This window comes from Pygocentrus nattereri, chromosome 5 (assembly GCF_015220715.1).
Source record: "Pygocentrus nattereri isolate fPygNat1 chromosome 5, fPygNat1.pri, whole genome shotgun sequence".
Classification (NCBI taxonomy): domain Eukaryota; kingdom Metazoa; phylum Chordata; class Actinopteri; order Characiformes; family Serrasalmidae; genus Pygocentrus; species Pygocentrus nattereri.
This window is the reverse complement of record NC_051215.1, coordinates 38898-55000: the sequence shown is the minus strand read 5'-3', so window position 1 is coordinate 55000 and position 16103 is coordinate 38898. Positions and strand designations below refer to the sequence as shown.

At 46.3% G+C, this 16103-nt stretch overlaps 1 protein-coding gene across 1 annotated transcript in view; it reads right to left on the bottom strand.

Annotated features, from left to right (window-relative positions):
• The window catches only part of klhdc3 (kelch domain containing 3), a 38247-nt gene extending 22354 nt beyond the window's left edge, over window positions 1-15893 (bottom strand). Inside the window, exons 1-6 of the mRNA XM_037538464.1 lie at window positions 15788-15893; window positions 5982-6216; window positions 4673-4849; window positions 3720-3835; window positions 1701-1772; window positions 254-467 (exon numbers count right to left, since the gene is read on the bottom strand). Coding sequence (XP_037394361.1) covers window positions 254-467; window positions 1701-1772; window positions 3720-3835; window positions 4673-4849; window positions 5982-6135 — 733 coding nt within the window. The 5' untranslated portion in view covers window positions 6136-6216; window positions 15788-15893. The remainder of the gene's footprint in view (window positions 1-253; window positions 468-1700; window positions 1773-3719; window positions 3836-4672; window positions 4850-5981; window positions 6217-15787) is intronic.
• Between the last annotated feature and the right edge of the window lie 210 nt (window positions 15894-16103).

Below are 16103 nucleotides of genomic sequence, written 5' to 3'. Positions count from 1 at the left end.
TGTGAGTTCTTGTACTCTTGGACCACATACGAGAGGACAACCTCTCCGCAATGGAGCGTGTGTTTTCACCACAAATTCCTTTTTTTATTTTAAAAAACTAAAAGCAGAAAAAGTTCCTATTGGAAACTGAGGTTTAGGTTAGGGTTAGATTTAGTATTATTTAGCTACAGTCCCACAAAAATAAACAGAAACCTATGGAAGTCCTAACAAGTATAGCTAGACAAATGTGTCTGTGTGTGTGTTTGGGACTGACAGGCGGAGTGACTGCGTCTCCCCTCGGGTAGGAGGGGTGTTGAGGGGGTGTTCAGCCAGCTGTTTGTTTCCGTGTCGAACACTTTGATCTTGTTGCAGTAGATCTCGTTGTTGGAGTGAAACGGGCCGAACCGATCCGCCCGTCCGCCAAACACAAACATCTTCGTCCCAATGATGGTTGCAGAGTGGAAATCTCTCCAACGTGCTGGAGTACCCTGCAGTACATCACACACACACACACACACACACACACACACACACACACAAAACTCCCATAATAAACACTCACACTAAAGTCTAACACACACACTAAACTCCCATAATAAACACTCACACAAAAATCTAACACACACTAAACACACACACACACACACCTGTTCAGTGTGGCTGAACTGAATCCACACAGAGCTGAGGTTCTGATTCGTTATTTGTTAGTAAACCAGACAGAACTGAGGGTTTAATCAGAGCTCAATTCAAACAGAATCTCATATTTATTGATTTACTTTCTGAAAACACAAACACTCAACATAAGACCTTCATAACAGCACTGACAACACCTGAACTACGCTAATGCTAAAGACAAGCTGTCACTCTGCGGTTTTCTGTCTTGCAGTGAGGGGAGGGTGACAGCAGGGGGCAGCAGTGAAAACCTACTGGCAGAAAAGATCATAAGAACTGTTTCTGTCCCTGTTAGTGATGCTGGGCTAAAGCTGGACAATAAGATGATCTACATCGTTACTGTGATGCATTAAATCACAATACAACACAGTCTAGCCCCTTGATCGTATGGTGTTGACCATCAGTCCTAGTAGAAACTGACCAACTGCATGTTTCATTACAAAAAGAGGAAAATTAGTCAGTTTAACTGGATTTAATAAATAAATAAATAAATAAATATTGTGAATATTGTAATATGTTGCCATATCACCCAGCACTATGCTGACCACAGCGGTCATCAAAGACCCTGACCCTGCAGCCCTGTCCGGGAGGGCGGTTCTCCATATGCGCGTTCCTGTGATGTCCGCCATTCACTTTTCATTCTACGGACATTTTCAAAGGGCTGATCATTAGCGCCCCATATGGGCCATCATTGGAAGCTCACGCTGATGCAGACTTACATACTAAAAAAACCCTAAAAATCCTAAACTCTAAAATTAAAGTACATTTTGAATATTTAAATGTATTTATGTATTAAAAGCGATGAGTTGTGATATTCTGAGGAGATGAAAAACCAACACACTCAGATCTTCCATATATAATAATGACTGCTGTTTGACTTTTGAAACTGAAGTATGATTAAGAACAGGCAGCCTGTGTGTTTTCTTTAAGAATGTGTATTTCTATTTCCTGTATGAAATAAAAATAAAGAAGTAATATTTTACTTTCACTCAGCTCTGCAAATCTACAGTGACGCAGTGCAGCTCATCGTCAGATCCACTTTAACTCACTGTAGCGTTGATTAAGGACCAGCACATGGTGGTGGTGTCCAGCTTGTGTATGTCGTTGGAAAAACAGTCGGCCTGAAACGACACAAACAAATCTAGATCATCACAGAGACCCGCGCGGTTACAGGGAAATGTGAGATCCAAACAACCTGACGGGAATCTGACAGGAGCCTGAGGAATGACGCGCACCACGCCTCCGTAGAGACGAACGAAGCGCACCGCGCCTCCGTACAGAGGGACGAAGCGCACCGCCTCTCCGTACAGAGGGACGAAGCGCACCGCCTCTCCGTACAGAGGGACGAAGCGCACCGCCTCTCCGTACAGAGGGACGAAGCGCACCGCCTCTCCGTACAGAGGGACGAAGCGCACCGCCTCTCCGTACAGAGGGACGGAGCGCACCGCCTCTCCGTACAGAGGGACGGAGCGCACCGCCTCTCCGTACAGAGGGACGGAGCGCACCGCCTCTCCGTACAGAGGGACGGAGCGCACCGCCTCTCCGTACAGAGGGACGGAGCGCACCGCCTCTCCGTACAGAGGGACCGGAGCGCACCGCCTCTCCGTACAGAGGGACGGAGCGCACCGCCTCTCCGTACAGAGGGACGGAGCGCACCGCCTCTCCGTACAGAGGGACGGAGCGCACCGCCTCTCCGTACAGAGGGACGGAGCGCACCGCCTCTCCGTACAGAGGGACGGAGCGCACCGCCTCTCCGTACAGAGGGACGGAGCGCACCGCCTCTCCGTACAGAGGGACGAAGCGCACCGCCTCTCCGTACAGAGGGACGAAGCGCACCGCCTCTGCGTACAGAGGGACGAAGCGCACCGCGCCTCCGTACAGAGGGACGAAGCGCACCGCGCCTCCGTACAGAGGGACGGAGCGCACCGCCTCTCCGTACAGAGGGACGGAGCGCACCGCCTCTCCGTACAGAGGGACGGAGCGCACCGCCTCTCCGTACAGAGGGACGGAGCGCACCGCCTCTCCGTACAGAGGGACGGAGCGCACCGCCTCTCCGTACAGAGGGACGGAGCGCACCGCCTCTCCGTACAGAGGGACGGAGCGCACCGCCTCTCCGTACAGAGGGACGGAGCGCACCGCCTCTCTCCGTACAGAGGGACGGAGCGCACCGCCTCTCTCCGTACAGAGGGACGGAGCGCACCGCCTCTCTCCGTACAGAGGGACGGAGCGCACCGCCTCTCCGTACAGAGGGACGGAGCGCACCGCGCCTCCGTAGAGAGGGACGAAGCGCACCGCCTCTCCGTACAGAGGGACGAAGCGCACCGCCTCTCCGTACAGAGGGACGAAGCGCACCGCCTCTCCGTACAGAGGGACGAAGCGCACCGCCTCTCCGTACAGAGGGACGAAGCGCACCGCCTCTCCGTACAGAGGGACGAAGCGCACCGCCTCTCCGGACAGAGGGACGAAGCGCACCGCCTCTCCGTACAGAGGGACGAAGCGCACCGCCTCTCCGTACAGAGGGACGAAGCGCACCGCCTCTCCGTACAGAGGGACGGAGCGCACCGCCTCTCCGTACAGAGGGACGAAGCGCACCGCCTCTCCGTACAGAGGGACGAAGCGCACCGCGCCTCCGTAGAGAGGAACGAAGCGCACCGCCTCTCCGTAGAGAGGGACGAAGCGCACCGCGCCTCCGTAGAGAGGGACGAAGCGCACCGCCTCTCCGTACAGAGGGACGAAGCGCACCGCGCCTCCGTAGAGAGGAACGAAGCGCACCGCCTCTCCGTAGAGAGGGACGAAGCGCACCGCGCCTCCGTAGAGAGGGACGAAGCGCACCGCGCCTCCGTAGAGAGGGACGAAGCGCACCGCCTCTCTGTACAGAGGGACGAAGCGCACCGCCTCTCCGTACAGAGGGACGAAGCGCACCGCCTCTCCGTACAGAGGGACGAAGCGCACCGCCTCTCCGTACAGAGGGACGAAGCGCACCGCCTCTCCGTACAGAGGGACGAAGCGAACTGTGTCTGTATAAAGAACCAAATCACGTTCGTTGAGAGAGGATGATGAGGACCCACCAGTTGTTCATATCCTCCGAAGATGTACATGGCTTTTCCCAGAACGCAGGCAGAGTGACCGTCTCTCGCTCCAGGAACTGTCCCTGAGATCTTGGGTGTGTACCATCGGTGATTATCTGTACGGTAGAGAACGCAGACTTTACCACAAGAACAACACACTCTAAACACTCATAACTGATTATATTTGCAATACTGAATTTATTAAGACTTATTAATATCTAATCTATATTTGCAACATGTTGCTCTAATAATTAGTTATTTTCTAAACATTCTATATTCCCGTCTTTACAGCATAGATACAGCTGACTCTGAGCGCATTAAAGTGCTTTTTCTGTCACTGACTGGTCGCTCCTGAACTCAGATGCCAGTTTATAAACACGTTTTCCTTTTTAAGGGTTGTAGAAAATTCTGTCCACACGGACATTGAACCACAAAAACATCCTGTTTATAATTCATCATGGTTGTGATGTCACAAACATTATATTTCAGCCTGAAATAGGAAAATCCCTGGTTGGGTAGTGTAGTCGGTAAAACCTCTGCCTTCTACGCTGTAGACTGGGGTTCAATCCCCACCTGAGCAAACACCCTACACTACACCAATAAGAGTCCTTGGGCAAGACTCCTAACACCACCTTGGCCTCCCTGTGTAAAATGATCAGATTGTAAGTCGCTCTGGATAAGAGCACCAGCCAAATGCTGTAAATGTACATGAATAGTTTTTCTGAATGAAGTACAGCACATGGTAGCCAATCAGAAAACAGCTCATTTATATACATCACTCTTAAAGACAAAACATAATAAATGGCTTGTTTAATTGTAAAGAACTGAGACTGGAAAATAGTGAACTGTGACTGTATTGGTTTCTAAAACCAGACAAACATTATAAGAGCAGCTAAAGCAAAAAAAAAAAATCAGTTTTATAACAGAAGCATCACCACTTTCTGAACACTTACTGACGTCGAAGGCGTACAGCACATTGCAGGCCCCCTCCGTGTCATTCCTGCCCCCCCAGATGTAGATGGTATCGTCCACCAGCACAGCCGTGTGACCGTAGCGCATGTAGGGAACTTCCCGTGCATGTTCTCTCCCTCCAGTTCTCACTGGAGGCAGTTTCATCCACCGCAGAGACACTGACAGACAAACAGAGTGTTTAACCAGTACAATGCAGACACAATTAGCCTGAACTGCCAGCTCGACCCATATTCACAGGAACCCAGAGAGCAGGATCAGTAATCAGGAACCATCTTCTGTCAATACATCCCCAAAACTTCTCTCAGCCCCATAAGCCACACGCAGGTCTTCATTAAGGTGGATCAGACTTGTAGACGTGGTTAAGGACACAGCGTGACTCGCTGCGAGATAAAAACATGAACAGAACTCTGCTGACACGTTAGACAACAGGGTCCGTACTCAACCACCTCCAGAGTCAGAGTGCTGATCTAGAACCTATGTTTGTGAAATTGGTCCTAGATCAGCCCACAGCTGTGCAGCTTACTATGTTTGTAGCTCACAGCGAGTCACACTGCCTTCGAAAACACTGAGTCTGTGCCACCTTAATGAAGACCTGGGAGAATTTCACAGAGCAGGATTGATCAGTTTAGCCCAACAACTTAAGCCCAAAGTCAAGCCTGTCCAACAGGGGACCGGCTGAGGGACTTTCTTATTGGAAGGTCCTCACCTCTGGACTCAAGTTATCTGGCTAACTAAGGAATCCTGCTTTGTGGAACCCCCTCTGAGGGGGGACTTATTTTGGGGATGTACTGACTGAAGATTTGGGTGAACATTGTTGGTTAGCAATGTTAGCCTTATAGCTTCAGCACTAAACTAAAGAAGCAAATGTGCGAGTGTCTTAGCGGAGTTTGCTCCTTTAATGATCCCAGGCTGGATGATCAGGGCTTGTTGTTTGTCACCAGATGAAAGAAATCACACACATAATTTTTCATGAGGAATAAACTAGAGATGAATCGAAACAGATACTGAACACTGAAAAAACTGATATTGATGAACCTCTAGAATAAAAACGTTCATGAAGTTCTGCTCTGCAGTCCCTCACAGTTACAGGTGCGACAAAACGTACAGCAAGTTTATCTGACAGATCAAGATTACAATTTAAAATTATAATTTACTGAAATGTAACTAATTATAGATAAATAATAGTATAACCAATATAATAAAATGTAATCCAGTAATTTAAGCAGCCACCAACCCACTACTTCCCATTGGCCCCCTAGTGGCAGAAGTGTCTGTGTATCCGCAGCTCACCTGTGTTGAAGACGTGAACGTCGATCTGCCGAAAGGTTTCGTAATCCTCCCCGGAGCAGTAACCGCCGAACGAGTAGACCTTGTGGCCCACGGCGACGGCGGCGTGATTCACCCTGCGCGGGCCGCCCTCCAGGTGCACCGTCCAGCGCAACATCCCCCACCGTCCACCTCACAGCTTACAGCATCACTGCCGCAACTCAACGATCTCCATCAGGCTTTACTGATCGGCACAGAGCTGGACATAATAATAAATATTATTATCATATAGAGTATTATATTACCTCCTATCAGCTAACGACAAACAGCACAGTGCTTTCTTTTTTTAAAAACAGACAGACAACCTGCAGCTTCACATCAACAAACAGTTTTACTTCACTTTTAATATGATTTTGTAACATTTTAGCTTCTGTTTCACTTTTACAATCTTTATTTCATTACTTCAAAGTTATTTTACATATAATATTTATTTATTTCATTAATTCTGTTTATTATTTTTTTTATCTATTTATTACATGACCATATAGTTGCATTTACTGGGTTATTGTTTTTTAATTTACCATTATAATAATTATTATTACTTGTTTATAGATTTTATATCTAACTTTTTCAATTGCTGTTTTACACTGTAAATGACGGTCTATCAGTAAAACTCTCCTCCTCTTTAACTCTGAGCTTCAGTCAAACTCTCCTCCTCTTTAACTCTGAGCTTCAGTCAAACTCTCCTCCTCTTTAACACTGAGCTTCAGTCAAACTCTCCTCCTCTTTAACTCTGAGCTTCAGTAAAACTCTCCTCCTCTTTAACTCTGAGCTTCAGTAAAACTCTCCTCCTCTTTAACTCTGAGCTTCAGTAAAACTCTCCTCCTCTTTAACTCTGAGCTTCAGTAAAACTCTCCTCCTCTTTAACTCTGAGCTTCAGTAAAACTCTCCTCCTCTTTAACTCTGAGCTTCAGTAAAACTCTCCTCCTCTTTAACTCTGAGCTTCAGTAAAACTCTCCTCCTCTTTAACTCTGAGCTTCAGTAAAACTCTCCTCCTCTTTAACTCTGAGCTTCAGTAAAACTCTCCTCCTCTTTAACACTGAGCTTCAGTAAAACTCTCCTCCTCTTTAACTCTGAGCTTCAGTCAAACTCTCCTCCTCTTTAACTCTGAGCTTCAGTCAAACTCTCCTCCTCTTTAACTCTGAGCTTCAGTCAAACTCTCCTCCTCTTTAACTCTGAGCTTCAGTCAAACTCTCCTCCTCTTTAACTCTGAGCTTCAGTAAAACTCTCCTCCTCTTTAACTCTGAGCTTCAGTCAAACTCTCCTCCTCTTTAACTCTGAGCTTCAGTAAAACTCTCCTCCTCTTTAACTCTGAGCTTCAGTAAAACTCTCCTCCTCTTTAACTCTGAGCTTCAGTAAAACTCTCCTCCTCTTTAACACCGAGCTTCAGTAAAACTCTCCTCCTCTTTAACTCTGAGCTTCAGTCAAACTCTCCTCCTCTTTAACTCTGAGCTTCAGTCAAACTCTCCTCCTCTTTAACTCTGAGCTTCAGTCAAACTCTCCTCCTCTTTAACTCTGAGCTTCAGTCAAACTCTCCTCCTCTTTAACTCTGAGCTTCAGTAAAACTCTCCTCCTCTTTAACTCTGAGCTTCAGTAAAACTCTCCTCCTCTTTAACTCTGAGCTTCAGTAAAACTCTCCTCCTCTTTAACTCTGAGCTTCAGTAAAACTCTCCTCCTCTTTAACTCTGAGCTTCAGTAAAACTCTCCTCCTCTTTAACACTGAGCTTCAGTAAAACTCTCCTCCTCTTTAACTCTGAGCTTCAGTAAAACTCTCCTCCTCTTTAACTCTGAGCTTCAGTAAAACTCTCCTCCTCTTTAACTCTGAGCTTCAGTCAAACTCTCCTCCTCTTTAACTCTGAGCTTCAGTCAAACTCTCCTCCTCTTTAACTCTGAGCTTCAGTCAAACTCTCCTCCTCTTTAACTCTGAGCTTCAGTCAAACTCTCCTCCTCTTTAACTCTGAGCTTCAGTCAAACTCTCCTCCTCTTTAACTCTGAGCTTCAGTCAAACTCTCCTCCTCTTTAACTCTGAGCTTCAGTCAAACTCTCCTCCTCTTTAACTCTGAGCTTCAGTCAAACTCTCCTCCTCTTTAACTCTGAGCTTCAGTAAAACTCTCCTCCTCTTTAACTCTGAGCTTCAGTCAAACTCTCCTCCTCTTTTACTCTGAACTTCAGTCAAACTCTCCTCCTCTTTAACTCTGAGCTTCAGTAAAACTCTCCGTCTCTTTAACTCTGAGCTTCAGTCAAACTCTCCTCCTCTTTAACTCTGAGCTTCAGTCAAACTCTCCTCCTCTTTAACTCTGAGCTTCAGTAAAACTCTCCTCCTCTTTAACTCTGAGCTTCAGTAAAACTCTCCTCCTCTTTAACTCTGAGCTTCAGTCAAACTCTCCTCCTCTTTTACTCTGAACTTCAGTCAAACTCTCCTCCTCTTTAACTCTGAGCTTCAGTAAAACTCTCCGTCTCTTTAACTCTGAGCTTCAGTCAAACTCTCCTCCTCTTTAACTCTGAGCTTCAGTAAAACTCTCCTCCTCTTTAACTCTGAGCTTCAGTAAAACTCTCCTCCTCTTTAACTCTGAGCTTCAGTAAAACTCTCCTCCTCTTTAACTCTGAGCTTCAGTAAAACTCTCCTCCTCTTTAACTCTGAGCTTCAGTAAAACTCTCCTCCTCTTTAACTCTGAGCTTCAGTAAAACTCTCCTCCTCTTTAACTCTGAGCTTCAGTAAAACTCTCCTCCTCTTTAACTCTGAGCTTCAGTAAAACTCTCCTCCTCTTTAACACTGAGCTTCAGTAAAACTCTCCTCCTCTTTAACTCTGAGCTTCAGTAAAACTCTCCTCCTCTTTAACTCTGAGCTTCAGTAAAACTCTCCTCCTCTTTAACTCTGAGCTTCAGTAAAACTCTCCTCCTCTTTAACTCTGAGCTTCAGTCAAACTCTCCTCCTCTTTAACTCTGAGCTTCAGTCAAACTCTCCTCCTCTTTAACTCTGAGCTTCAGTCAAACTCTCCTCCTCTTTAACTCTGAGCTTCAGTCAAACTCTCCTCCTCTTTAACTCTGAGCTTCAGTAAAACTCTCCTCCTCTTTAACTCTGAGCTTCAGTAAAACTCTCCTCCTCTTTAACTCTGAGCTTCAGTCAAACTCTCCTCCTCTTTAACTCTGAGCTTCAGTCAAACTCTCCTCCTCTTTAACTCTGAGCTTCAGTCAAACTCTCCTCCTCTTTAACTCTGAGCTTCAGTAAAACTCTCCTCCTCTTTAACTCTGAGCTTCAGTAAAACTCTCCTCCTCTTTAACTCTGAGCTTCAGTAAAACTCTCCTCCTCTTTAACTCTGAGCTTCAGTAAAACTCTCCTCCTCTTTAACTCTGAGCTTCAGTAAAACTCTCCTCCTCTTTAACTCTGAGCTTCAGTAAAACTCTCCTCCTCTTTAACTCTGAGCTTCAGTAAAACTCTCCTCCTCTTTAACTCTGAGCTTCAGTAAAACTCTCCTCCTCTTTAACTCTGAGCTTCAGTAAAACTCTCCTCCTCTTTAACTCTGAGCTTCAGTAAAACTCTCCTCCTCTTTAACTCTGAGCTTCAGTAAAACTCCTCCTCTTTAACTCTGAGCTTCAGTAAAACTCTCCTCCTCTTTAACTCTGAGCTTCAGTCAAACTCTCCTCCTCTTTAACTCTGAGCTTCAGTAAAACTCTCCTCCTCTTTAACTCTGAGCTTCAGTAAAACTCTCCTCCTCTTTAACTCTGAGCTTCAGTAAAACTCTCCTCCTCTTTAACTCTGAGCTTCAGTAAAACTCTCCTCCTCTTTAACTCTGAGCTTCAGTAAAACTCTCCTCCTCTTTAACTCTGAGCTTCAGTAAAACTCTCCTCCTCTTTAACACTGAGCTTCAGTAAAACTCTCCTCCTCTTTAACTCTGAGCTTCAGTCAAACTCTCCTCCTCTTTAACTCTGAGCTTCAGTCAAACTCTCCTCCTCTTTAACTCTGAGCTTCAGTCAAACTCTCCTCCTCTTTAACTCTGAGCTTCAGTCAAACTCTCCTCCTCTTTAACTCTGAGCTTCAGTCAAACTCTCCTCCTCTTTAACTCTGAGCTTCAGTCAAACTCTCCTCCTCTTTAACTCTGAGCTTCAGTCAAACTCTCCTCCTCTTTAACTCTGAGCTTCAGTCAAACTCTCCTCCTCTTTAACTCTGAGCTTCAGTAAAACTCTCCTCCTCTTTAACTCTGAGCTTCAGTAAAACTCTCCTCCTCTTTAACTCTGAGCTTCAGTCAAACTCTCCTCCTCTTTTACTCTGAACTTCAGTCAAACTCTCCTCCTCTTTAACTCTGAGCTTCAGTAAAACTCTCCGTCTCTTTAACTCTGAGCTTCAGTCAAACTCTCCTCCTCTTTAACTCTGAGCTTCAGTAAAACTCTCCTCCTCTTTAACTCTGAGCTTCAGTAAAACTCTCCTCCTCTTTAACTATGAGCTTCAGTAAAACTCTCCTCCTCTTTAACTCTGAGCTTCAGTAAAACTCTCCTCCTCTTTAACACTGAGCTTCAGTAAAACTCTCCTCCTCTTTAACACTGAGCTTCAGTAAAACTCTCCTCCTCTTTAACTCTGAGCTTCAGTAAAACTCTCCTCCTCTTTAACTCTGAGCTTCAGTAAAACTCTCCTCCTCTTTAACTCTGAGCTTCAGTAAAACTCTCCTCCTCTTTAACTCTGAGCTTCAGTAAAACTCTCCTCCTCTTTAACTCTGAGCTTCAGTCAAACTCTCCTCCTCTTTAACTCTGAGCTTCAGTCAAACTCTCCTCCTCTTTAACTCTGAGCTTCAGTCAAACTCTCCTCCTCTTTAACTCTGAGCTTCAGTAAAACTCTCCTCCTCTTTAACTCTGAGCTTCAGTAAAACTCTCCTCCTCTTTAACTCTGAGCTTCAGTAAAACTCTCCTCCTCTTTAACTCTGAGCTTCAGTCAAACTCTCCTCCTCTTTAACTCTGAGCTTCAGTAAAACTCTCCTCCTCTTTAACTCTGAGCTTCAGTAAAACTCTCCTCCTCTTTAACTCTGAGCTTCAGTAAAACTCTCCTCCTCTTTAACTCTGAGCTTCAGTAAAACTCTCCTCCTCTTTAACTCTGAGCTTCAGTAAAACTCTCCGTCTCTTTAACTCTGAGCTTCAGTCAAACTCTCCTCCTCTTTAACTCTGAGCTTCAGTCAAACTCTCCTCCTCTTTAACTCTGAGCTTCAGTCAAACTCTCCTCCTCTTTAACTCTGAGCTTCAGTAAAACTCTCCTCCTCTTTAACTCTGAGCTTCAGTAAAACTCTCCTCCTCTTTAACTCTGAGCTTCAGTAAAACTCTCCTCCTCTTTAACTCTGAGCTTCAGTAAAACTCTCCTCCTCTTTAACTCTGAGCTTCAGTAAAACTCTCCTCCTCTTTAACTCTGAGCTTCAGTAAAACTCTCCTCCTCTTTAACTCTGAGCTTCAGTAAAACTCTCCTCCTCTTTAACTCTGAGCTTTGGTAAAAGTTAGAGTTATTGACTTATAGGAGCTCAAATTAATACTCAGAGTTTCTTCCGTGACTGTTAAGCTTTGTCATCTGACTAAAGCACCCTGAGCTGCCAGTGATATGGAAAAGCGTTCTATAAATAAAAATACTGCTGTACTGTAATGCGCTGATATTCATGATCCCTCATAATAAGATCTACCAGTCACTGAGAGAAAGCGGTTCTACTTCATTCCCAAAAACAGCTTCCTCATCATTAAAAGACCCGCCGAGGCTGAGACCCCAGCGTTTGGACACTGCAGGCCCAGAACAGACAAAACTAAATCAAATCTTTCATATCACAGCGCGCCGAGTCGGTCAGAGAGCCGCCGCCACCGGGCACCCTCACTGTTCCCCTGCCCTCCTGAGGCTCAGCGTCTATAAAAATAACCCACACAGTCATTCCATACAAAGAGCTCTACTACAGGCACAGCATCCAAATACACACACACCCCATATACACACACACACACCACTTCATATACACACTCACCCACACACAAACACACACACACACACAACCATACACACACACACACACCCCCACACCTTCATATACACACTCACCCACACACAAACACACACACATACATACTCACCCACACACAACCATACACACACACACACACACACCTTCATATACACACTCACCCACACACAAACACACACACATACATACTCACCCACACACAACCATACACACACACACAACCATACACACACACACACCACTTCATATACACACTCACCCACACACAAACACACACACACACACAACCATACACACACACACACACACCCCCACACCTTCATATACACACTCACCCACACACAAACACACACACATACATACTCACCCACACACAACCATACACACACACACCTTCATATACACACTCACCCACACACAAACACACACCCTTATACACTCACCCACACAACCATACACACACACACTCACCCACACAACCATACACACACACACCCACACAACCATACACACACACACTCACCCACACAACCATATACACACACACACACACTCACCCACACAACCATACACACACACACACCTTCATATACACACTCACCCACACACAAACACCCACATATACATACTCACCCACACACACACCCACATATACATACTCACCCACACACACACACACACCACCATATAAACACACACACACATCCATACAAACACACACACACACCACCATATAAACACACACACACACACCACCATATAAACACACACACACACCACCATATAAACACACACACACATCACCATACACACACACACACACACACACACACAACCATACACACACACACACAACCATACACACACACACTCACCCACACAACCATACACACACACACACACACACTCACCCTCACAACCATATACACACACACTCACCCACACAACCATATACACACACACACTCACCCACACAACCACACACACACACCCACACACACCTTCATATACACACACACACACACACACATATATACATACTCACCCACACACACACACACACAACCATATAAATACACACACACACCACCACCATATAAACACACACACACATACACACACACCACCATATAAACACACACACACACACCACCATACAAACACACACACACACCACCATATAAACACACACACACACACACACACACATCACCATACACACACTCACCCACACAACCATACACACACACACACACAAACATACACACACACCTTCATATACACTCACCCACACACACATATACATACTCACCCACACACACACACACAACCATATAAATACACACACACACACACCACCATATAAACACACACACCACCATATAAACACACACACCACCATATAAACACACACACACCACCATACAAACACACACACACAACCATACAAACACACACACACCACCATACACACACACACACACACACCACCATACACACACACACACATCACCATACACACACACACACACATCACCATACACACACACACACCACCATACACACACACACATCACCATACACACACACACATCACCATACACACACACACACACACACACACACACACACACACATCACAACACCATACACACACACACCCACACACACCTTCATATACACACTCACCCACACACAAACACACACACCCACATACACACACACCACCATATAAACACACACACACACCACCATACAAACACACACACACACCACCATATAAACACACACACACATCACCATACACACACTCACCCACACAACCATACACACACACACACAAACACCTTCATATACACTCACCCACACACACATATACATACTCACCCACACACACACACACAACCATATAAACACACACACCACCATATAAACACACACACACACACCACCATATAAACACACACACACACCACCATACAAACACACACACACACACACCACCATACAAACACACACACACACAACCATACAAACACACACACACACACACACACACACACACACACACACACACACACAACCATACAAACACACACATCACAACACCATACACACACACATCACAACACCATACACACACACACACACACAACACCATACACACAAACACACACACACACACACACACAACACCATACACACAAACACACACTCACACCCACCCTTATACACTCACCCACACCCTCATATACACACTCACCCACCCACACACACACCCTCATATACATACTCACCCACCCACACACACACGCAACACCATATAAACACACACAACACCATATAAACACAACACCATACACACTCACCCACCCTTATACACTCACCCACACAACCATACACACACACCCTCATATACACACTCACCCACACACCCTCATATACATACTCACCCACCCACCCACACACACACACACACACCACCATATAAATATAAACACACACACACACACACACACCACCATATAAACACACACACACAAACACCATACACACACACTCACCCACACACAACCATACACACACCCACCCACCCTCATACATACTCACCCATACACACACACAAACACCATACACACACACAAACACCATATACACACACACAAACACACCCCACCATACACACACACACCCCCCACCATACACACCCCCACCATACACACCCCCACCATACACACACCCACCATACACCCCACCCACACTCATATACAAACACACACACACACACCCACACTCATATACAAACACACACACACACCCACACCCACCCTCATATACAAACACACACACACACACACACACACACACACAGCCACCCTCATATACAAACACACACAGTCATACACATACACACACACACACACACACACACACACTCACACACACACACAGTGACTTACAGAATGTACTGACGGTTCATTCATACCGTGGTGCTGAAACCAGAACGGCCTGCACTCTTATCAGAAATGGTCCTACATGGAGCTTTTATCTCTGGAAATGCTGTAATTCGGACTGTGTTCCGTCACTAATGCGCGCATCGAGATTTCTACAGACACTTTTCACCCTCCAAAACCTCGAACCTGCTCCAGTATCGGTCACCACCGCCGCCACTGACGGTCAGTCCAGCTGGACACCAGTTTAAACAGGACCGGAGCTGGTTTCGCCTTCTTGCCCGATTTCAGGTCCACCTTAAATAGTGCGGCAGTCACAGTCTGGCGCCTGACGCGTTGTAGTAATGACTGCTGCACCGTTTAAGGAGGACCGGAAAAATTCGATCAAGACAACTAATAACAACTAATAATCTGACGATAATGTCAGTCAGGCTGAACCGAGACCCGCGGATTTTCTCTAAACGAGCCCGAAACCGAACTTCAACTTCAACCCCTCGGTACCGAAACAGCTAGCGTTAGCAGCGCTAGCAGGAAAGCTAGTAGCTAAACATTCAGAAGACAAACCCGCCGGTCCGCTGAGCCCAAACACGGCCCAGCGCACACAGCGCTGCGGTAACACGGGGCTTCATTCGCCGTTTGACCGTTTTCCTCAGATATTAGTCAGGATACCTCATCAGCCTCTGCATTAGCTTAGCTTAGCGTCAGAGCCCAGTTAGCCTCATAGCTGATCTACAGAGAAACTACATTCATCATTAACTGTCTAGCGTCGCTTTTCACGTCTAAAACGTGAATATTCCATATTAATATTCCGTAAAAAATCACTGACACTCCGATTTACCTTCATCCTGTTTTTCTACCAGAGCAAAAATCAGAGCAGAACGAAGCAGCTGCGCTTATTTACTCTCCACCAGGTCAGGGGTCAGACAGAGGGACTAGGGGATAGGCAGGAGGGACTAGGGAGGAGGGACTAGGGGATAGGCAGGAGGGACTAGGGAGGAGGGACTAGGATAAGGAGGAGGGACTAGGGGATAGGCAGGAGGGGATAGGGACTAGGGAGGAGGGACTAGGGGATAGGCAGGAGGGACTAGGGGTTAGGGACTAGGGAGGAGGGACTAGGGGATAAGGAGGGGGGACTAGGGGATAGGGAATATGTA